At 39.7% G+C, this 24,171-nt stretch overlaps 2 protein-coding genes across 3 annotated transcripts in view; one reads left to right on the forward strand and one right to left on the reverse strand.

Moving 5' to 3' along the window:
- Positions 1-1,961: 1,961 nt before the first annotated feature.
- On the forward strand, positions 1,962-16,506 carry LOC132894668 (Y-box-binding protein 2-A-like). Its single transcript, XM_060934803.1, has 10 exons — positions 1,962-2,115; positions 4,551-4,614; positions 4,758-4,791; positions 8,909-8,998; positions 10,130-10,378; positions 11,360-11,445; positions 11,614-11,791; positions 12,001-12,117; positions 12,352-12,454; positions 15,779-16,506. The coding sequence occupies exons 1-9, from the start codon at positions 2,037-2,039 to the stop codon at positions 12,412-12,414; spliced, it is 960 nt and encodes a 319-aa protein (XP_060790786.1). The 5' UTR covers positions 1,962-2,036; the 3' UTR covers positions 12,415-12,454; positions 15,779-16,506.
- A 72-nt stretch (positions 16,507-16,578) lies between these two features.
- Positions 16,579-24,171, reverse strand: part of LOC132894658 (solute carrier family 2, facilitated glucose transporter member 4-like) — a 55,198-nt gene continuing 47,605 nt past the window's right edge. For both annotated transcript variants that reach the window (XM_060934791.1, XM_060934782.1), the window contains 3 exons: positions 19,047-19,148; positions 18,580-18,783; positions 16,579-18,486 (listed from right to left, as the gene is read on the reverse strand). In XM_060934791.1, the coding sequence (XP_060790774.1) occupies positions 18,262-18,486; positions 18,580-18,783; positions 19,047-19,148 (531 nt within the window). In that variant the 3' untranslated portion in view covers positions 16,579-18,261. The remainder of the gene's footprint in view (positions 18,487-18,579; positions 18,784-19,046; positions 19,149-24,171) is intronic.

Genomic DNA, 24,171 nt, shown 5'->3' on the forward strand with positions numbered 1-24,171 from the left:
CCGACCTTAAGCTGGTAAAAAATAAATTAAATTTTTTCCTTCCCAAATTCTAACAGAAAATGAGAGCACCCGAAAGGGAAACCATATTTAGAATAAACCTGCTACAAGCTCGTTTTCGGCTTTCTCCTGAAATGGTTTCTTTTATTTCGTCTTCATCAGGGTAGTAAAACTCACTTTCGCTCTCGAAAACTGTTGTTATCGCGATCCATGCTGTAAAATTAATGCTATTATTCTGAGAAATGTGAAAATAAATGTTGACAAAAATTTGCTACTACATTTGTTATTGTGAATGAGCGAGTCACCAAAGGTCCGTAACCGGTGTCCGTATTGTAGGATTCCGGACCGCTCGCGAGCCAATCAGAGCGCATGATTTGATGGAAACCAGACTGCGAAAAAAATAATGCACTTTATTTTCTGAGAGTGTTCCTTAAATATAAAGAGTAACTTCGAGATCCCTGTGTTGTCACAAATTCATTTTTATAATAGGCTATTCATCCATCCATTATCTGTAGCCTCTCATCCTGTTCTACAGGGTCGCAGGCAAGCTGGAGCCTATCCCAGCTGACTATGGGCAAGAGGCGGGGTACACCCTGGACAAGTCGGCAGGTCAGTGCAGGGCTGACACAGAGACAAACAACCATTCACGTTCACATTCACACCTACGGTCAATTTAGAGCCACCAGTTAACCTAACCTGCATGTCTTTGGACTGTGGGGGAAACCGGAGCACCCGGAGGAAACCCACGTGGACACGGAGAGAACATGCAAACTCTGCACAGAAAGGCCCTCATCGGCTCGAACCCAGGACCTTCTTGCTGTGAGGCGACACCACTGTGCCACCTATCCATCCATCCATCCATCCATCCATTATCTCTAGCCGCTTTATCCTGTCCTACAGGGCCGCAGTCAAGTTGGAGCCTATCCCAGCTGACTATGGGTGAGAGGTGGGGTGCACCCTGGACAAGTCACCAGGTCATCACAGGGCTGACACATAGACACAGACAATCATTCACGCTCACATTCACACCTACGGTCAATTTAGAGTCACCAGTTAACCTAACCTGCATGCCTTTGGACTGTGGGGGAAACCGGAGCACCTGGAGGAAACCCATGCAGACACGGGGAGAACATGCAAACTCCACACAGAAAGGCCCTCTTCGGCTCGAACCCAGGACCTTCTTTTTTTTTTTTAAAGATATTTTTTGGGCTTTTTTCACCTCTATTGGACAGGACAGCGTAGAGACAGGAAACGAGCAGGAGAGAGAGACGGGAAGGGATCGGGAAATGACCCCGGGCCGGAACCGAACCCAGGTCCCTGGACCCACGGCGCGGCGCCCCATCCACCCGAGCCACGACGCCCCCCCAAACCCAGAACCTTCTTTCTGTGAGGCGACACCACTGTGCCGCCTATCCATCCATCCATCCATCCATCCATCCATCCATTATATGGTGCCGCTTATCCTGTTCTACAGGGTCGCAGGCAAGCTGGAGCCTATCCCAGCTGACTACGGGCGAAAGGCGGGGTACACCCTGGACAAGTCGCCAGGTCATTGCAGGGCTGACACATAGACACAGACAACCATTCACACTCACATTCACACCTACGGTCAATTTAGAGTCACCAGTTAACCTAACCTGCATGTCTTTGGACTGTGGGGGAAACCGGAGCACCCGGAGGAAACCCACGCAGACACGGGGAGAACATGCAAACTCTGCACAGAAAGGCATTGGATTAAAACCCTCCAACAGTCCTCGTTTTTTGGGTTTGGAGTATGGAAGATTGAAACCTAATTTCCAGTCAGTAATTTTAGGGACGTTTGCTCAAAAGTTAGTAAAGACTGTGCTGGTCATGGCCTTCTTCCCTCACTCAAAATTGATGAAGTGAAGGCGGCGCTGCTGCTCTCGGATTGGTCAGCGGCGGACCAATAGGGGTGCGGCTCGCGCGCTCGTTCCAGTAGTGAACCCGGGATAAAGCGTTGCGGTGGCGGCGGTGTGTGTGTGTTGGTGAGCAGGAGGGAGGGGGACAGATGAGGCAACATGACCGACACAGACGTGCAAGGCGCTCCTCTGTCAGCCCCGGCGACAGGACCGACTCCGCCAGAGCGAAAAGTCATTGGTAGGAATTTCTCAAACAATTCAGCCTCGACTACAGTCTGTCCTGTTGATAAACAAACAAACAAACAAGTAAATAACTATCCACCTATGTCCAGAGTCGTTTGCACGCATGCGCACTACACAGCTTTAATGGACTCGTTTAGTGTTTTTATTAATCTGGCTTTAACTTTTTTCTTTTACTCCGTGTCTTTGCTACATGATGTCTTCAGTCGGGTTTTTAAGCCTGGTGTGTGAGTTTGAGTTGTTTCTGGAGCACTCTGTCTGTCTGTCTGTTCACTTCCACGTGTTGCTCGTTTTCACTTTTTCCTGTCTGTGCGCGCTGCGTTCACGACGCCGAGAAGTGCTCGAGCTGTTTTGATTCCTCATATATATTCAAGATAATAGTGTTAAAGGGTTTCTTTTTTTTTTTAGCTTGCGTACCCTGATTTGTAAAACAACCCTTCAGATATCCAAAAAAAAAAGCTGTAAGTAGTACATTTTATTGTGCAGTATCACCTGCACAATAAATTAAAGAACATTTCAGGTCAAGTAGATAAGCAACAGGCTGCTCAGGAATTAAATGCTGCGTTCAATAAACACCATCATATATAAATTAGGGTGCATCAGTTGCCCTCACTTTCATAAAATCTGATGCATTTTTGTTTGGGTGTTCCTTCTCACCAGTAAAGACATCCTGTAAAATTTTTTGACCATATTCAAAAGTCTAATGGTGGCACCATGAGCTTTTTTTTTTTTTGCCAAAAAATGCTTATTTTATGTTTTCGTGTAAGGTTTGAATCACAATGTTGGGCTCCATTTATTGATTTCTTGTGACCCAGAGATCATGTTAAGAACCTTTGCAAGGGATTGAGAAGCATTAATGTGATTCATAATACATTTGTATTGTTAAAGTAGTTGAACAATGATTCAATGAACAGCTAAAACTCAAACTGTGCTTGATAATGTATAGAATATGTACTAAAAATGTGTATCTAAGATATTTGGTATACCCTATATAAGGTGCCATAATGCTTCATGAAAAGTGATTGAAATTGTCATAAAATAGCAGCTTTTTCCATAACTTTGAGCTCAAAATATTTCACCCAGTGTGTTTTTTCTTACCAAAAGGAACATAAAAACAAAAATGCATCATGATCGGAGGAACTTTTCATTTTTCTTTTTAAATGTGGTGGGCACATGTGTGCTTATTTACTTCCTGTAACTCAAAGATGAAAGCTACTCTTACTTAAAACAAACAAATTGTCCTAGTGACAGTGCATTAGTTGGTACAACAACTCCAAACATCATGAAGTAGCCATGATGGTGTTTATTGAATGCAGCATTTAATTCCTGAGCAGCCTGTTGCTTATCTACTTGACCTGAATGTTCTTTAAGTCTGAGGGCTTTTTATTGTGCAGGTGATACTGCACAATAAAATGTACTACTTACAGCTTTTTTTTTTTGGTATCTTTACGGGTTGTTTTACAATCAGGGTATGCAAGCTAAAAATCACATTTAACACTTCAATATCAAAAGGCTTGATTAAATAAACTTGGTTGTTTATTGTAGCCCTGTGATAGCTCTATTTACCATGCAAAAAAAAATTTGATGATAACGTTATTTTTGGTGAATGTATGGCAATACATGTCATATTTAGCAAAATTACTTGTGTCATTTAGAAAAAGTGCTTTTGACCACAGGTAGCTCCAAAAGGGATGCACTTAAATCATTCTTTATACCATAAAACAAATATTTGGTTCCATATCATTGGAAACGTAGTTAAGTTTTAATGTTGAATGCCAGTAAGTTTTCAGACTATTTTGATCAAATAGTATGTAATTGTGTCAAAGTCAGCTAATTTTTCAATATAAAATAACATATCTAAAATGATGATTTTTCATCCTAAAATGTGGTCAAGATATTGGGACATAAATATTAGAGACAACTAACACAAAGCTTACAGCCTTATATTTAAAAGCACTATGGAAGTCATGGATTCTGATTTGTCAAAAAAAAAAAGTCCTCTCCGAGAATCACTTCATTTGTTTCTCCCATCTTATAGCAGATTACACAAAACTACCATACACATGTCAAAAGATTACCTGAAATCTGTTCTTTAACTCGTCCTTCACTTAAACTGGTATAAGAACCAGTTTGAATCAATTTGAAATTTGGACCCCTGTGACACACACTTTGTACCCTGATTGTAAAACAACCCTTAAGTCATTTCTACTTTATGTTCAAGATCTCATCCCATTTGGATGCTTTGTGATTTAATTATAGTGACCTAGACTAGGCCACTTCAGGTGAACAGCCCAAGCATGTTTTTTATTTTTAAATCTTGTGGTTAATTATTTACTCTCTGGTACAACATGCCTTGTGATTTGGTTGTTTCAACACTCCATTTGGTCAGTTTGGGTCATTTATGCCAGGCTTTTTATACATTTGTTGTTGCAGCTACTTTGGTGCAAGGAACTGTGAAATGGTTCAATGTACGCAATGGCTATGGTTTCATCAACAGGTAAGCTGGAAAGCCTTTTGAGCTTTTTTTTTTTTTTTTTTTGTCAATACAGTATTCATCTATGAATGCTTGAAAGTTGTCCATATTGATCATGTAATATTGTGAAAGTCTGCTTAGTCAAAACCATTTTATTTGCCTTGTAGAAATGACACCAAAGAGGATGTATTTGTCCATCAGGTAAGAAAGGGGTGTGTGTGTGTGTGTGTGTAGAGTGGTTAGCACTGTCGCCTCACAGCAAGAAGGTCCTGGGTTTGAGCCCAGTGGCTGATGAGGACCTTTTTGGAGTTTGCATGTCCTGTATGGGTTTCCCCTACAGTCCAAAGACATGCAGGTTAGGCTAATTGGTGGCTCTAAATTAACTGTGAGTGTGAATGGTTTTGTCTCTGTGTCAGCCCTGTGTTGATCTGGTTACTTGTCCAGGGTGCACCCTGCTTCTCACCCATAGTGACCATTTAATAAAATGGTCAGTTATTTTATTTGCCTTGTAGAAATGATGCCAAAGAGGATGTATTTGTCTGTTGGGTAAGAAAGTGGTGTGTGTGGGAGGGTTCAGCCATGTAACAATTGCTATATCAAACCTAATAAATAAGAAAATGTATTAGCATTTAGTCAGGGAACTGATTTGTGCCAAACCATGCTGTGAGGATATAGTTCTTTCAACAGTATTAAATTTGATTATGCCCATTAGTGTGACTGTCAGTTATGTAGTACCAGGTGAACCTTACTTGCTCTGTTCAGTTTCAGTTCTTTATTTTTGCACAGTTAGTTACATAAATAAAGAAAACAATATCAAGTGCATGGAAAGGCAAAAAACCCAAATGGGCTTATTTAAAAGCCTCCACCTATAGTTAAAATTTCATAATTATAAAGAATAGAAAATTAACATACAAAGAATATAACTACATAAAATAAACTAATAATAAAAAACCCATGTATAACATCAGCAACAAGTTATGACAAACAAATAGCTATAAATAAAAATATGAACAATGAAATAATGTTATGTATGAATTAGACTTTCAAATCAGCAGTTTAATGGGCTTTTAGACATCTTTTGAAACATTTTAGAGAGGCAGTTCTTTGCCAAATGGGAAGCTAGTCCATAATTTGGAACCCCAAAATTTAATAGTAAATTGACCTCTGCTCGTAAGAAATCTTGGAGGATGAAGATCAAAAGATTGTCGAGTTGAATAAAAATGTGAATTTATTTTACAGATTGCTGCAATCTCAGCTTGGCAATAGCACTGCATGTCTCGGATGCTGATAAAGCTATAATGATGGCTAGATATCTGAATGGTGCACAACCCCTGTTTTAACCCTATCTGTTCCTGGTGACTGCTTGTGTTTACATTAGCTACTACAGACACTTCTGATTACTTCCTCTTGCCCAGTATAACTAATTTTGAAATGCAAAAATACAACACACCACTTGTTAGCAGCTAGTTATGAGTTAAACACCTCACAACTGGCTTGTGATCTGTGGGTTACGACATAAGATCGACTTTTTATATTAAAATTAAATCGAGCTTCACACTATAGAACAAGTTACCTGTTCTGTAAAGGATTAAAAAAGTGACCTTTAAAAAGTCCTAAATTCATTCTCCCAATTGACTGAGAATGTGAAACACACATGTTCTGTCCTGATTGGCATCACCATGCAGTTGGACTTCTTTTGTACCTGAAGTTGGGCCCTGATGCTTGCTGTCTCTTAGCTGGCCACATGCTGTAGTATATTGTGTTACTGGGGAAATATGCTACTCGTATTTTTCATATGAACTATATCCAGGGTGTAGAGAACCAACTGTGACCATTTTTCAGTATCCTCACTCATGAGGATATCTATGAATGGTTTTGATAAATTTTGGGTACTTGTGTCTAAAGAGAATTGCATGTTGGCTTGAAGATGACGTTTATTTTCTCGTGTTTTGGAAAAACTTGTATTTTCTTACAAAATGCCTTGTGGGTCTGAGTGACACATTTTACGATGTCTCTCCCAGTGTTTTCCTGTTGACTAGACACGCGTTGTCAACCGGTTTGAAGTTAATTTTGATTACTTGCTTTTTTGTGGCTGTGCCCATATAACGAACATTACAAGGTGGCAGAAAGATATGAAGTTGATCTCAAATTCACTCGTTTTCTTCATTCACTCAAAGCATTCACCACTTGAAGATAAACTTGATATCTTTGTGACGCTGTGTAATATCTTCTAACCAAACAGAATAGATACATGTTGCTGTGGTGTAGAAGTTTTCTATAAGGGTAGCTTCAACAGTATTTCCAGCTTTGATTGCACTTGTTCAATATTGTTTCTGTGGTAACAACCTGACCCTGGGGCATGTGTTGGATGGTACATGTAAACTAACTTTTATAATAAACTGGCTAAAATACTTATTAAATGTCTGGTCAAGGCTTCTGTAGGGAGACGTTTTAATATTTCTGGAGTCTCCAGTGTCAGCACTTTTTTAACAGAGGTACAGAAGTTTTCTGCTAAGGAAATGAAATGCTGTTTCTCAGTAACCAGCTCTCTCCTCCACTTTCAAGAGACAGTGAAGAGATTACTTTTTAAAGCTGCTATAGAATAATTGATAATTCCTAGCAGAATTAATTGACGTGTGACAATGCATTATCCATTTATCTTTAAATGTAACTATAAATGGGCAATGCATGATGTCCATTACACAGTTGTTGGTGAATTATTGTAGTATCTCAAAACGATGTTTGCTGTCATAGGGATGAAATCAGCTTTGGGGTGATAACAGTAACTCCATCATATCACTAAGGTGTTTAATATTTCCCTAGAACTGTTATTCACCCAGTGAATTAGTACAGAATTCATGCTCAAGACAGCTGTTATTGAAGTTTATTTTGTTTACCCTGATTCAGTAGGGTCCTCCCTAACAAAATGCTTCCACACTGCGGCTTGGACAAAATACTGAAGTGAGTTTTGGTTTTATGGTATATTTTTGTAATGCATTTCCTATATAATGCTTTTGTATTGAGAAGTCAGCAGTTGGATGTGATGTTGACTTGTAACAAGTAAGTCTGTCGCTCAAGGATTGGACCACACAGCCATAGCAAGCACTGCAACTCTACACCAGACTGAATTCATGGCACAAAATCCAAGGTCCTGCAAGACAGAAGCATACTAGCAGGATGCTTTTATAGGGGCCTTTCACATAACGTCCTCGTAACTGCAGATTTGTTTACGCGGCCATGTTGCCTGGTAAGCTTTCAGTGATCCGGCGCAAGTGTACGAGAGATTGTAAGCCCAATTCGGTAAAAAGCTACAGATAAACTGCAAGTTGCATCTGAAAGAACAATGCCAGAGACTCGTAGTGCTTTTTGGATGTAATAACAGATGTGGAGGTAAGCCTAGTTTAACTTTTCACTGCTTCCTGGTGAACCCAGAAGGACAAGAAAAATAGTGCTGCAGTTAAACAGGAAGACTGGCTGCCAACAAGGCATTCCTGTGAGTGTAGAGAACCTTTTATATCAGGTTGGTGTGAAAAGCTCTGCAATGGTAAAATGTATATCTGGATGTGGGCTTTGAACAATATCTTTTTAGACCTAATGGTTGGCTAGACTAGCAGTGTGTATGTGCTAATGATGTAGGCAAGGCTAAACACCATAAAATGTGCTCAAACTCTGCCCTGGCTTGTTGATTTTTATTACAAGTCCATGTTAGAGCTTGCCTTTCATGTTTTTTCTTTATTGGGAATTTCCCATAACATTCTGACACGAAACCTGCCTCAAAATATCGGAAGGTGTCTACTTTCATATGCCTTTTAGCAACTCATCAGTGTATTTAGAAGTCCAAATACTAATACATAGTTTAGGTGGTCATAGTATCCCAAATTCGGGAGCTGGTTTGCCATATAGTTGTAAGTAGAGGAAGCCTTTATTTTTGTTACATGTACACTCGAGCACAGTGAAATTCGTTCTCTGCATTTAACCCATCTGAAGCAGTGAGTATTAAGCATGCCCACCCACCCAGAGCAGTGGGTAGAATGGTACATCTGTGGGTAAATTGTATGGCTCGGTGACTGCATCTTTCAGCATTTGGATGTAATGTGATCTGCTGGTATAATCTAAATTTCTGATTGTTTTAGAGAGGTTGTACTGACTGCAGTCATCTTGGTTTTCATGAACTGTCACGACTGTTTTGTTTGCCTGTCAATATAGCAAATGTTATGTTGGTGAAAGGCCCCTATAGTAATACTGTTTTATGCATTGAACCCGGAAAGTGTGTGGGGTGGGGCAACAAATGTGCATCTACTTTCTCCATTCTTAACAGACTGCCATTAAGAAAAACAACCCCAGAAAATTTCTCAGGAGTGTTGGGGATGGAGAGACTGTGGAGTTTGATGTTGTTGAAGCAGCTAAGGTAAGTAATGAGTTTTAAATGTTAACAAAGCTCCAAAAGGGACATTTGGGGGGAGATGTACTTTTGCAAGATTCATGGAGTACATTTTGCAAAGATTTATTTAGATTTTTATGACGGAGCTGAATGTTTGCACTGCCACTTGTGGCACTCGCCAACAGGGAGAAAGTTTAGTTCTGGTTCATGCACCAAATTTTGAACCGTTGTGTGTGGGGTTTTTTTTTTTTTTTTTTTTTTTTTTTAAATATAAACCAAAAATAAATGTTTGGAACTTTTTAAAGTTGGTTCCCAGCTGGAACCAAAATATAGCTGGTCTTTCCAGCATGACCCATGATCTCTGTTTTGAGAGGAAGCAGAGTGCAGCAATGGAAAGCTACATCTTCAGAGAAAATGCAATGAAAATAAATGTTTGCGGTAACGGAACAAAGGTAATCAGTGTACGCCCCGATCTTGCTACTACAGTTTACTTGTGCATTGTGCAACACCCTCTGTTCATGACATGGCTTGCTAGCTGGCACCAATGGTTGTTCCTGAATGGAACTGATTCAAGAACCCATTCCTTGTTGGTCAAAGTGGCTTCAGTGAACTGTGTATGGGGACATCAATGCATATCCTCTAGTAAGAGATGGTGTTTGGCCACAGTCTAGATACCATTAATGCTGATCCTGCAGAACAATTTTGAATGTACTATGGTTTGTGCTGATTAAACTACAGGAAATGCTAATATTGAAGTAAGTTCTTTTTGGAGGCGTCTACCATTTGTGCATTTAGCCTCCAGTACAGCTGTTTCCATGTTGATGAACTGACTCAGATAATCGCTGACCTAAATAAGAAACTGCAAGAGCTCAACTTTTTTTCATAGAACCAATCACTTTGTGTAATTGGCCTCATTTGACATACATTACATCAGTGCTTGCCAATGGCATGGTTTTCACAAGTGAGAAATCAGAGCAGAATACCTAGCACAAGGGAACACCTTCCTTGCAAGTTTATCAAACTGTCCTTTGCAAGGTATAAAATTTTTTTTGGGGGGGGGCTCCATACAGAGGTTTCCTTGTTTACACAATGTATGTTATTGGGCTTTTGTTTGTTTTTTTGTTATTTGGTAGCTTGGTTGTCTTCTGTTTAACATAGGGCTCAGAAGCTGCTAATGTGACTGGTCCAGGTGGGATTCCAGTTAAAGGCAGCCGCTACGCCCCAAACAAGCGCAGGTTCCGCAGGCGCTTCTTTCCTCGTCCTGCACGGCCACCACAGGATGATGGGAAAACTGGCGATTCCTCTGCTGGTCCCACTTCTGAGGGGGAGGGACAAAATGGAACTTCTCAACCCAGGCCACAGCGCCGCCGTCAGCGCAGGAGACCAGGCACGCAGCCACAAACTGAGGTGATTTCAGTGTACCTGTGGTTAAATGATCATGTAGACCACACATCACATCTGTGTAAGAGTTTTGGTTGTCAGTTTTATTCATTCAGAAGTTGTTGCCAATCATATGATTGGGTTATGGTACACAGTGCTTGCCTTTGTTAAATCCCTCAAAGTCCCTCCACCTCTCAATCACTATTGAAAGCTCCACTCTGTCTCCCTCCCTTCAAATCCGCAACCTTGGTGTGACTTTTTTTTTTTGGACACCAGCTTGACACTTGAGCCCCACATCAACCAGTTAAGCAAAACTGCCTTCCACCTCTGCAATATTGCCCATCTCAACTCCATTTCTGTCTTGGCTGCTGAAACTGATTCACGCCTTTGTCCCTTCCCGTTTGGACTACTGCAACAGCGTTCTCTTTGGATCCACCTCCAAAGCCCTAAATAAACCCAATGTCAAATTCTGCTGCTCAATTTCTCACTCAAACCTGCTCTCATGACCACATCACCCCAGTCCTCCAGAAACTTCACTGGCTCCCCATCCCTTACTGCAGCCAATATAAACTTCTCATCTTCAGATCTCTCCACAACCTTGCCCCCTTACCTGACTGACCTGCTCCACCTGTACACTCCATTCTGCAGCCTCCAGTCATTGGATGCAAACCTCCTTTCAGGTCCAAGCACAGGACCTGGGGGGATGGAGCTTTCTTGGTTGCTGCCCCACCCTCTGGAACTCCTTCCCCAAATCCCTCTGTGACTGCACCAGCCTAACCATATTCAAATCATTGCTTAAGACTTGCCTTTTTAAATCTGCCTTTAATGTTTTTTTTGCCTTTTTTTTTTTTAATTCTATGATTTTACTGTTCTATTGACTTTCCCCTTGTAAAGTGTCTTTGAGCATTGTTAAAAGCGCTCTACAAATAAAACTCTTTTTTTTTTTTTTTTTAGTGGAGTAGATTATTGTATACACTTGGCTTTATATTTTTCTTAATGGCTTTAAAGGGAGAATCAACAGGTGAGCAGAAGGAGGTAGCCAACGGGAGCCAACAGAGACCGCCGCCGCGCAGGTTCAGACCTCGATACCGCAGGTGAGGTTTCATGTGATTTCAGAAACATCACTGAATTCATCTTTTTGGCAATCTGAGCAGTGATCATGGTACAGCTCAGTAGATCAAACCTTTCTGTGGCTTAATTTGAAGTCCTGTTTTTTTTTGAGTGAATGATGTATTGAAATGAGATCTGTGGTGGTTTCTTAGGCCTCTTCGTCCTCAGCCACTTCCTGGAGAGACTCCGTCAGCCACTCCTGCAGAGGGCCAGAAGGAAGCTCCCAAAGAAGGTCCGAGCAATGGAGAGCAAGCTGATGGACAGGCTCAGAAACCACGCCGCCAGTTCAGTCGCCGTCGACAAAGGAATTCTGACTCGACAACCTCTAAAGTAAAGTATCACTTGGTGCAATGTTTAGGAAAATCAGTGGGGTGGGTTTTTGTGTAGTTCAACACCTGTCTGTCTGGATTTGTTTCTACTGGATGAGATCGGTCCAATTTGGTTGAGTAAATAAGCAAGCTAGATTGGTTTTATCAAAATGAACTGGATGTGTCAATGCCAAAGAAGGGAAAAGTCCATGACTGGCTATTTCTTGACAGGATGGTGCAGAGAAGTCAGACAAGGCAGAGCCTGCCTCACCTGCTACGCCACCTCAGCCAATTGATGCTAAAGCCTCACCAAAACAATCCCAGAAAACTTCCCCAAAAGCAGATGAGGTGAGAAGTAGAGATTTAGTTTTGATTGGATAGTTTACCACATGTTCTCCACTGCTTTGATTGGTGCATGATTGCATCAATGTACACCATTTCGTGTTGCAATCCATGTGTTTGTTAACAGGAATTTGTAGCCTTGATTTGCATTGACTTTTTTGACTGCTTTTAATGGTGCCTGCACCAAGCTATAATAATGGCTGACCTTCATAGTGTTAAATCTATCCATCTTGCCTATAGTTGGTGGCCCTCTCCAACACTCAGACATCTCCACAGGCTCCTGATGCCATGCCTGTGGCCTGACTTCCATGACCTGGAAGAAATCTAGTGACCCTGATGAGAGGTGGGACTCTGAGCTAACTGGTGCAATAGATCCAAGGGGTATAGAATTACATTCATGCTGCAGCTAAAATGCAATGGATGGTATAAGATTAATGACTTGGTCTGGTTCAGTTGACTTTAACTGTTGCTCTAGAAAAATGATACAACTCTTAACAAATTATAGTTGCTTTGCTTTGATGTACAGTGCCTTGCAAAAATATTCATCCCCCTTGGTGTTTGTCCTGTTTTGCATTACAAGCTGGAATTAAAATGGATTTTTGGGAGGTTAGCACCATTTTTAATTTACACAACATGCCTACCCCTTTAAAGGTGCACCCCCCTTATTTTCTTTCTTTTTTTTTTTTTTTTTAATTTGTGACCCGATGAAGTAAACAGAAATCTGGAGTGTGCATAGGTATTCACCCCCTTTCATATGAAACCCCTAAATAAGAGCTGGTCCAACCAATTCACTTCATAAGTCACATAATTGGTTAAGAGCCACCTGTGTGCAATCAGTGTCACATGATGTCTGTATAAATCAACCTGTTCTGGAAGGACCCTGACTCTGCAACACTACTAAGCAAACTTGAAAACCAAGGAGCCTCCAAACAGGTCAGAGACAAAGTTGTGGAGAAGTATAGATCAGGGTTGGGTCATGAATATCCCAGGGAGCACCATTAAATCCGTTGTAGCAAAATGGAAAGAATATGGCACCACTACAAACCTGATGAGAAGGCCACCCACCAAAACTTGCAGACCAGGCAAGGAGGGCATTAATCAGATGTGCTGCAAAGATACTCCCATCTCTGCTGTGGATCTGTCCAGAGGACCACTTTAAGCCGTACACTCCAGAGTGGGGCTTTATGGAAGAGTGGCTAGAAAAGTCATTGCTTAAAAGTTGTTTGCCCAACAGCATGTGGCAGACTCCCCAAATGCATGGAAGAAGGTTCTCTGGTCAAATGAGACTAAAATTTATCTTTTTGGCCATCATGGGAAATGCCATGTGTGGTGCAAACCCAACACCCTGAGAACACCATTCCTACAGAAGCATGGTGGTAGCATCATGCTGTGGGGATATTTTTCATCTGCAGGGACAGGAAAGATGGATGGCACTAAACATTGGGCAATTCTGGAGGAAAACCTGTGAGTCAGCCAGAGGTTTGAGACTGGGACGAAGGTTCATGGTCTAGCAGGGCAATGACCCTAAAGCTACACTGGACTGGTTTAAAGGGAAACCTTTAAGGTGGGGTTTACATTAGACCGTATCAGCGGATCATCAGATTAACGTTTTTAAAACGATTTGCGTGCACACAGCAACACCAATACACGGATACGCTCGGCTCTGCAGGCATCCTGCGCTCCAAATCACTCCACCCTGAACAGCAAGTGCCCTCTGGAGGGTGCGCACGCCGGCCCTGCGCAGCTCAGAGCACGCGAGTGAAGTGCACGAGCCACGATTCGGGACTGAGCCGCTGTGTGTGATCCCAGCGCATATCACTTGCAAGTGGAAGGATGGCAAGCCTAAAGACCATCATAACTACACAATGGGCAGTATTTGCATCAGTATTTGCAGTATTTTCATACTTTTATACTCTTTAATGAAAGGTGATACAAGGCGGAAGTCCGCGCCGTTTTTCAGCAGTCGCGTCACATGACCAACGCCAGCGAATCAGGAAGGTGGATGTCAGTGACGTCGTCCAATGACGACGCCAGCTAGAGCTCAGCACAGCGTATCCGCATATTCTCAATGTTTACACAGCACCGGACCACACACGATCTGGGTTGAATACGTGGACCCTGGCGGATTCCCGTTTCCAGGTGGTTTAATGTAAACGGACAGTGCATCCGCGAAGAAAACGAGACAGATACGGTCTAATGTAAACTTGGCCTAAATGTCTTGGAATGGCCTAGTCAAAGCCCAGACCTCAATCCAATTGAGAATCTGTGGTATAACTTGAAGGAGTTGGAGCAGTTTTGCCTTGAGGAATGGGCAAAAATCCCAGTGGCTAGATGTGCTAAGCTAATAGAGACATACCCCAAGAGACTTGCAGCTGTAATTGTAGCAAAAGGTGATGCTATAAAGTATTGACTTTGGGAGGGGAATACTTGTGCACACTCCAGGTTTCTTTTTTTCTCAATCTTGATTGTCAAAAGTGCATCTTTAAAGGAGTAGGCATGTTGTGTAAATCAAATGGTGTGAACCTCCAGCAATCCATTTTAATTCCAGCTTGTAATGCAACAAAATGGGACTAACTCCAAGGCGGATGAATACCTTTGCATGACACTGTATACTTAAGCTTTGTCTAAATTGGATGTGTACACCTGTAAGAAGAAAATGAATGAAAAAAGCTTATTTAATTGGAGTTCATCACCAAATCCATATTAAAAGCAGTCCCCAAATAGTCAAATGTTCTGTCTTCAATCCCAGACCTTACTTTTATTTATTTATTTTTTTAATTGGAAAAAAAAAAGCTTAAACACTTTACGTTGCTTAAGCTGATTTTTGTATAGTGGAAAGGGGGGAAAACTTGTCACCATTTGGTAATGCTTGCTTTTTGTAAGCCACAAAATTCAAGAATATCCAGAGGGAATGTGTAACCTCCCTGCCAAGATTGTCAAAACTCCTTTTCACATCTTTGATTGGTTCTCAAGTTTCATTGTTCCTGTTAACGATGCCCTTTTTGGCACCATTTCTCTCGCAAGAACAGAACCCATGTGGATTAACTGGATTGGCTTGTTCACTTGAATCCTAAAATCGTTCATTTGAGAAATGACTTGTTACCAGAGACCATACTTATTCAGTGTAAACAAGATTAGTTACTAGTCCTTGATTTGATTAAAACTTTCCACACTTGGGTTAACTTGTACTCTAGTCAAAGTGCTGATTTGAACAAGCAGCTTACTGGTTAGTTAATGAGTCTCTGGATACTTGGCAACAGACATTTTAACTTGTTACCATAGAGATGAGTGCCATTACCATCCACAGCACAACTGGTATGAGGATTGCATACTTTAACTGGTTTTATTCAATAGTGGGTTTGAAACACGTGTGCACTTTCTTTTATACAAGCAAAAAGTAAATGTGCCACAGCTGTATTGAAATTGTGAATTTGATACAAGCATTAAGATTTCCTACCTCTTATTTGGTGAGCTGACCTGCCTTATATTTTGCATCCGACATGAAATAAAAATCTAGCTGATCATGTTTTTGAATCTGCCCTCAAGGCAGGGGGAATAGGAGTGACGTATTCAATTCATTCCCACTATCCTAATAGTCTTGATGCGGGGGGGGGTTGTTTGGCTGCACCTCCCCTCCAATCACTTGCCTTAATTGTCTCTCTTGTAGGTTTCTGGATGAGCCGGGGTGGTTAAGCAAACCCACAGCTGATGTGCACGCTACCCTTCCCTCCTCCATACCTCTTGCCTGAACTCTTTAGTATGGACCCTTCATTTGGTGAGCAAGAGGGAAGAGGAGTGACAAGTATATTTTGGACTTTAATGTCTTTTAGGGGGATCAAAAAATAGACTTGCTCAGAAAGCCCAATATATTTGCATTGTCTCACTTTTAATTCAGTGATTTATGGGTGTGAGCAGCTGAAATGAGAACCAGTTTGGCCCTTTAAGTTTTGGGGGGAACAGAATAAGGGGGTGCAAGAGTATGCCCCTTGCCATTGGCTACACATGGGGGGGAAATTTAATATGCCAATTCATAAAAATGCAAACTGGTTGGTTTTTTTTCTTCTTGTTTTGATTTCTTTGGAAGGGGTTATGTGCAATGTCATTAAAGTGAATGTCTATAAAACCTTGCAGAACAATACAGTCCTTTTGTGAAGTCTTAAATTGTCCTGCTTTTATTGAAAAGTAAGGCTTTGACTAGAACTTTTCAGAGAAGACTTTTTTTTTTTTTTTTTTTTTCCCCTAATAGTTTATGAAGGGTGCAAATTTTATAAGTCCCATATTTGCAAGGGCAATAATGTTTTCAATGTAGCAGCAGCTGAAAGGAGACCTCATTTTTGGAATGGGGGAAAACTGGCAAGAGTATTCGTAACTTGTGAATAAATCAAATTTACACAATTGGTGTAATGTCTTTTTAAACATGCAGTCCTACATCAAGGACTTGGGAGTTGATCACACTGACAGTGGAAGGGTTGCTTAAACAGCTGATTGTCACTGTTTTTTATTTCAAACATGGAAACCGGTACACAGCTCACTGTCAAGCTGTTTGGATATAACTTATCACAACATTAATTCCACCCTATAGAACTGCGGACATCTAATTTACATTGTACATACAGAACATGGCATCAGATACCAAAATTATAGGCTCTTTTGTTTCTCCCACTTCATAATACCACAATGTAATTCTTGTCCGAGGCTAAGTCACGATCAATACTTGGAAGCAAAAAGAACATGCTAACTTTTTAAACCTTTTGCTAATAACTAACAATTTTAAGTCAAATCACTCCTACATGAACCCTAAGGGTTTTCCTGCACTAGTTATTTTTCCTAGTCAAATATGTACAGTATGCTTAACATCTACTTAAAGCATAAAACCAGGACGGGCACCCTAATAAAACCTTCTCTGTCGGTCATCTATATTTGTCTGTGAGGGTCATGGGGGGAAGCTGGAGCAGATTGCAGCTGGCATTGAGTGAAAGGCAGGGTTCACCTTAGGAAGGTTGCAAATTTTGTTGCAGGGCCACTATAGAGACAAACAAACATTTGCATTCACACTTCTGGGCAGTAGTGAGTAGAAGTAACCAGGTGACCTTGATCCGGATGTCTTTTGGACTGTGGGAGGAAATCGGAGCACCCCAAGGAAACGAGCACAAACAAATGTTACACAGAAAGGCCTCAGTTGGCCATGAGGTTTGAACCCAAAACCTTCTTCCTGTGAAGTAACAGTGCTGACTACTGCACCACCATGCTGCCCACCTTGGTCTGTTTGTGTCTCAAAAGCAAGGTAGAATACTAGTGTTCTACAATATTCTATTTGTTATTTAAAAAGTCACACATTCCGTTAACTTTTGAAGACTGTAAAAATTCTTGAAGTAATCAATATACAGTACCAGTCAAGTTTGGTGACACCTAATTCAATGGCTTTTCTTTAAGACACTTCATGTCTTTTTAATGTAATGATGGATGTCGTTTCTCTTTACTTGAGTGGTTCTTGACGTATGGGTTACTCAAGTTGTGGAGTAGGGCTATTTACTGTTTGAGCTCAAACACATTAAGAAGGCAAGAAATTGCACTAACTTTAGGTGAGGCACCTGTTTAATTGAAAAGCGTTCCAGGTGACTACCTCATGAAGCTGGTTAAGATCATGCCAATAGTGTGCAAAGCGTCAAGGTAAACGCTGGCTACTTTGAAGAACCTAAAATATGAAATGTTTTTTACACTTCATTGTTTACCACATAACTCCATGTATGTTCCATGTGTTCTTTCATAGTTGTGAAGTCTTCAGTATTTGTTTTACAGTGTAGAAAAGTCAAAATACAGAAAAACCTATGAGTAGGGGGTGTCCAAACTTTTTTTTGACTGGAACTGTACGTATATCTCTGTAAGAAGGAAACTAGCACAGCATGTCCGTATAAATATACAAATATAACTGGCATTTCTAGTCAACCTTTGTTGTGCAGGTAAAGTGCAGTAATTCAAGTCTCCCTGAAATACCTCTTACAAAACTCTTTAACAAGCAGCATCACAGGTTTTAGTCTTGTTTTCTTCTCTCATATACAGTTCATTCAGCTCCCCTTCAACACTATCGGAGGGTACTGTGTCTGTTCTAGTATGAATTCCTTCATCAGATCTCCTTCCACCAGCTGGGCCTCACTGCTCAGAGCTGTCCATCACCAGCTCCTCCAGCTCTGTACTGGGTTTTACAAGCTCCATGTTCAGGTCTCTCTCCAACATGCTGTCGGGATGGCGTTTGAAATTGGCAGAAATTTGGTCGAAGGTCTTTCCTCGAGTTTCAGGAACTCGAAAGAAGGTGAACAGCAAGAAAAACAAGAGGAGTGCCGCAAAGATGAGGAAGACATACGGACCACAGAGGTTCTGCAGTGTAAGGGAAAAGAAAATGAGTACAGTGAATTTTAAATAGTACAATGTAAAGTGTCCTTAATTTATTTGATACATATTTATACTTGCAGCAATATACTGGAATCCCATGCCAATGATGAAGTTTGCTGTCCAGTTGGAACATCCAGCCACAGCCATGGCTGCAGGTCTGGGCCCTTGAGAAAACAGCTCTGCCACGAAGAACCACGGAATGGGTCCTGGTCCGACCTCAAAGAAGGCTACAAAGCCGAAGATGGATAGCATGCTGATGTAGCTCATCCATGGCACACTTTCCTGATGATCAGATAAGTTATTAATGGGAATTTTTAAAGATGTTTTTTCTGCTGAAAAGCACAACAGCATGATGGCGTAAGTTAACACGTACTCAATTTTAGTAGAGAGAAAAATGTTCTGGAAAAACTATGAGCGAATAGTATGGATGGAGAACAAAAACTTTGTGAAAATGTTTCAAAGGAAACAAAGCATCGTTTAGTCAGTTCAAATAAATAAAACTGGACAAAATTGGAACACAAAGCTTTGGAACAAAAGGAACTAACCAATAAGCTGAGGGCAATTGTCATGATTATTGCGCACACACACATTCCAGCCAGTCCTAGCATGTGCAGCGTCCGCCGGCCCATCCTCTCCACCAAGAAAAGCTGTTCAGTAGACAAAGGGTTTGAAAACAGCAAAGAAATTTTGAATTTATTTGAAGATTTAGCTGTGTGGTTATACTAATCTGAAAGTTTATAGCAACTTTGAGGGCAGTAAATACAATAGCTTGCAGAAAGCCTGTCTAAATAAGGTAAAACTTAAAAAAAAAAAAAAAAAAGGAATATTTTACTCAAACTTGGATGCAAATTGTGTCGATCAAAGCTAAATCAGGACACTTAACACAAATGGCCTTTATAGTGTACATGACTTATGCAGTATAGAATATACTGAATATCCACTTGCTACACAGAATAAAGCTACCACGTTTTAGATTTTAAAGTTTTTATACATATGCTGAGATTTTAATGGTGCAATGATGAAGACTAATAAGAATTAAAAGCAAGGCAAGCAAAGTTACTGATGAGAACAAATCATGGAAAGGATAAAATTAAAACCTCTGAGCATCCCTGTGTGCACTCTATATGCCAAAATGCATAACCATATAATCCAAACACTGCCGAAACCAAGCTACGACGTCAGACGTAGATGAGCGGGAACAAGTAAGTTTCTCTACTATGAATCTGACAACAGACTGGAGAAAATGTACTATTCGGAAGACTGTCAAATAACTGCTTAAAACATCAGCACCTCAAAGCAACAATGTACCTGAATGTTCTAGAAAAACTGAAGCTGAATTCATATGAGACAAAGTAGAAGTCATAGTGGCAGTAGCATCATGCAAACGGTACATCAGAAATGGAAAGCCTGTTGTGTTTGAAGGGCTAATGAATAGAATATTGGAAGAAGCACTGTTTCAGTCCTCTAGACATAAAACTATTTTAAAAATGTTTATATATAGAGGATATTACATGGCTGTGTGAAGATATGAAGTTTATCTTCGAGTGGTGAATGGATATATCACAAATGAGTGAAGCGAAAGATAAACTTCATATTTTCACGCCACCATGTAATATTCTTTATTATGAAAAATTTATTTTTATTTCAAACATGTATAAAAAATGTATGTAACTATTTGTACATACAAAAGAAAGAAAACGAGAAATTAATAAAATAAAGAGCTAAGACATTACAAAACACCGCACATTGTTCGAAAAAGGAGTGGGAAGAAGTACAATACTTTTTTAAATTTCCCACCCCTTTTTAACTACCCCGAAATCCAAACTACATTAATACACCTATAAAAATATATACACTTCATGAATATCTATATAAATATAATTACAAAAATAAATATATACTACATACCATATATACACTTCATAAATATCTATATAAATATATAATTACAAAAAAAATCTCTACTACATACCTATCCCTGTAAATATGAATATATAAACTATCCCCATAAATATATACCATATACTAAGTTAGTTCTAATATAACAATCAACCCTATTCTATTTATCCCTCATCATCCTCCGTTAACATACTTCCTCTTCTATATTTTTTTGTACCTTTTTTTTTAAACAGATTTATATTTGCGCATTATATGGACATATAAAAAAAATGTTAGTTAATCAAGAGTTTTAATTTTGAACCGGTTTGCCATTTTGACAACGCGCATCTAGTCAGCAGGAAAACACTGGTAGTGACCTCATAGACTGGTATCAAAATTCAAAAAAGTGCTTATTTAAGGAGTTAAAGGCGTTTTTGAGACAAAGTCTGCAAACAGTCTTATTTTGTCAATTTGGGTGTGCCGAATTCAAATCTGCAATATGCCGAGCTCTATCTGACCTCTGTTGACCTCTAGAGGTCATTGAACTTTGGGCCTGTAAACGTCTCAGCTGAACCCAGTTTCTCAGCTTTCTAAGGAATGAAATGTACTAAGATGATTAATGAAGTTAGCAAATGGCCTTGTTTGTTACATGTTTGGGTGCTGAATTCATTTTTCATTTGTAAAACGACATATGATCTCTGATAACCTCAAGGTCATTAAACTTGGCCTATAGGCCTATGCATTTAATGGCATTTTTAAACTGACTTTACTCCCCCAAAAAGAATATGAACAGACAAAAAAAACAAATAGAAAGGAACAAATACAACATTAAATGCCAGTCCATGTACATGTGACTTACTTTTCACAATGAGAATGCCTAGGCATATGTGTACATAGTATATATGAGTTTTTTTTCTTTTTTTTGTAAAGGCTTTACCCCGTTTAAAACCAAACAAACAACAAAGAAAAAAACTCTCATATATACTAACCCTGATTAACCTGTATACCCTGTATGCCCCCACATTTTGTATGCTGCTGAATCTGTCCTTTTTTCAGTAGCTTTGTATAAACAATAACCGCTAAATGTAATGCAATGTTATGTAAGGTGATCGCCTAGGCATTCTCATTGTGAAAAGTAAGTCACATGGACTGGCATTTAATGTTGTATTTGTTCCTTTCTATTTGTTTTTTTTTTGTCTGTTCATATTCTTTTTGGGGGAGTAAAGTCAGTTTAAAAATGCCGTTAAATGCATAGGCCTATAGGCCAAGTTTAATGATCTTGAGGTTATCAGAGGTCAGATGTCGTTTTACAAATGAAAAATGAATTCAGCACCCAAACATTTAACAAACAAGGCCATTTGCTAACTTCATTAATCATCTTAGTACATTTCATTCCTTAGAAAGCTGAGAAACTGGGTTCAGCTGAGATGTTTACAGGCCCAAAGTTCAATGACCTCTAGAGGTCAACAGAGGTCAGATAGAGCTTGGCATATTGCAGATTTGAATTCGGCACACCCAAATTGACAAAATAAGACTGTTTGCCGACTTTGTCTCAAATGCCTTTGGGTGTCACAATTCTGGATTTTGATACCAGTCTATGGCCGCCAGGTTTGCTTCATTTAAATATGGAAGATTTTGAGTTTTGAAAGAGAGAGATGCGTTGAACACCCAAAAGGAATGTGTATTATAATAATAATAATAATAATAATAATAATAATGGCTTTTTTTTCATGGTATATTAGATATACAGTATTCCATTCAGCTACTTGTCTTTGATTCATTCAATATCATGCTAGCTGAATGGAATACATCTCCTATACCATGAAAAAAAGCCAGCCAATATTATTTGTCACTCAGATCCACAATGTATTTCGTATGAAAAGTGCGAGTTTTGCAGCATGAGAAGATAAACTTTATATCTTCAAACCAACATGTGATTTTCATATAGGGATTTATGTCATGGTTTTCCATGTCCCAAATTGAGTGGTGTATTTCCCAATAAAACACTTGTTTACACACGTGTGTATGTATGTGTGTGTGTGTGTGTATGTGTGTGTGTATATATATATATATATATATATATATATATATATATATATATATATATATATATATATAATATATATTTCTCAGCTGAACAACAAGCTAAAACATGTAAAAAGTTATGCTGGAGTGTTGCATATAAATAAATGTCCTCAAAAATGTTCTTCTGTAACCTAGCCAATGCTGTGGTCTGAAGTGTTGAAAGTTATCCAAGAAACACTGAGTAAACAAATGAAATGGACATGGCGATTTATGTCAGTGTACAAAACTGGTACAGACTTAACATTTATAGTGTGGAAACTGTAAATGTGAGACTTTTCCTGCTCAATATTGAGTTTAGTGCTTTATATTTCCTCTTCAATTGTTCTGATTTTGTTTTATCTTATTGCAGGTTACTTGAAATTACTAGTGCATCTCAAATTAGAATATTGTGAAAAAGTTCAATATTTTCCATCAGTTATTTAAGAAAGTGAAAGTGTTATATATTATAGACTCATTACACATAAACTAAAATGTTTCAATCATTTTTCTATTTTAATTTTAATCAGTATGGCATACAGTACAAAAACATAAAAAAACCCACCTCAAAATATTAGAATATTTCATTTCGAGTTTGAGTAAAACAGTATGAACACAGTGCATCTCTTGGTCTAGTTCAGTACACACAACCACAATCATGGGGAAGACTGCTGACTTGACTGTTGTCCAGAAGATGATCACTGATGCCCTGCACAAGGAGGGTAAGCCACAAAAGGTCATTGCTGAAAAGGGTGGCTGGAAAAGGTGCACAAACAGGGATGGCTGTAGTCTTGAGAGGATTGTCAAGAAAAGTTGATTCAAGAACTTGGGAGAGCTTCACAAGGAGTGGACTGAGGCTGGTGTCGGTGTATCAAGACCCATCACGAACAGACATCTTCAAGAAAGGGGATACAACTTTCGCATTCCTAATATCAAGTTACTCCTGAGCCAATGTCAGAAGTGTCTTATCTGGGCTAAGGAGAGAAAGAAATGGACTGTTGCTCAGTGGTCCAAAGTCCTCTTTTCAGATGAAAGTACATTTTGCATTTAATTTGGAAATCACGCTTCTAGAGGAAGAGTGGAGAGGCACAGATCCAAGGTGTTTGAAGCCCAGTGTGAAGTTTCCACAGTCTGTGATGATTTGGGGTGCCATGTCATCTGCTGGTGTTGGTCCACTGTATTTTATCAAGTCCAAAGTCAACACAGCCATCTACCAGGAGATTTTAGAGCACTTCATGCTTCCATCTGCTGATGAGCTTTTTGGAGATGCTGATTTCCTTTTCCAGCAGGACTTGGCACCTACCCACAGTGCCAAAACTACTACCAAATGGTTTGCTGACCATGATATTACTGTGTTTGATTGGCCAGCCAACTTGCCTGACCTGAACCCCATAGAGAATCTATGGGGTATTGTCAAGAGGAAGATGAGAAACACCTGACCCAAAAATACAGATACGCTGAAGGCCACGATCAAAGCAACCTGGGCGTCAATAACACCTTAGCAGTGCCACAGGCTGATCACCTCCATGCCACACCGCATTGATACAGTAATTCATGGTAAAGGAGCCCCAACCAAGTATTGAATGTATAAATGAATATACTTTTCAGAAGTTGGACATTTCTGTATTGTAAATTTTTTTTTTTTTTTTTTTGATTGATTGATCTTGGGGAATATTCTAATAATTTGAGATACTGGATTTCTGATTTTCATGAGCTATAAGCCATAATCAT

Source organism: Neoarius graeffei, chromosome 1 (assembly GCF_027579695.1).
Source record: "Neoarius graeffei isolate fNeoGra1 chromosome 1, fNeoGra1.pri, whole genome shotgun sequence".
Lineage (NCBI taxonomy): Eukaryota > Metazoa > Chordata > Actinopteri > Siluriformes > Ariidae > Neoarius > Neoarius graeffei.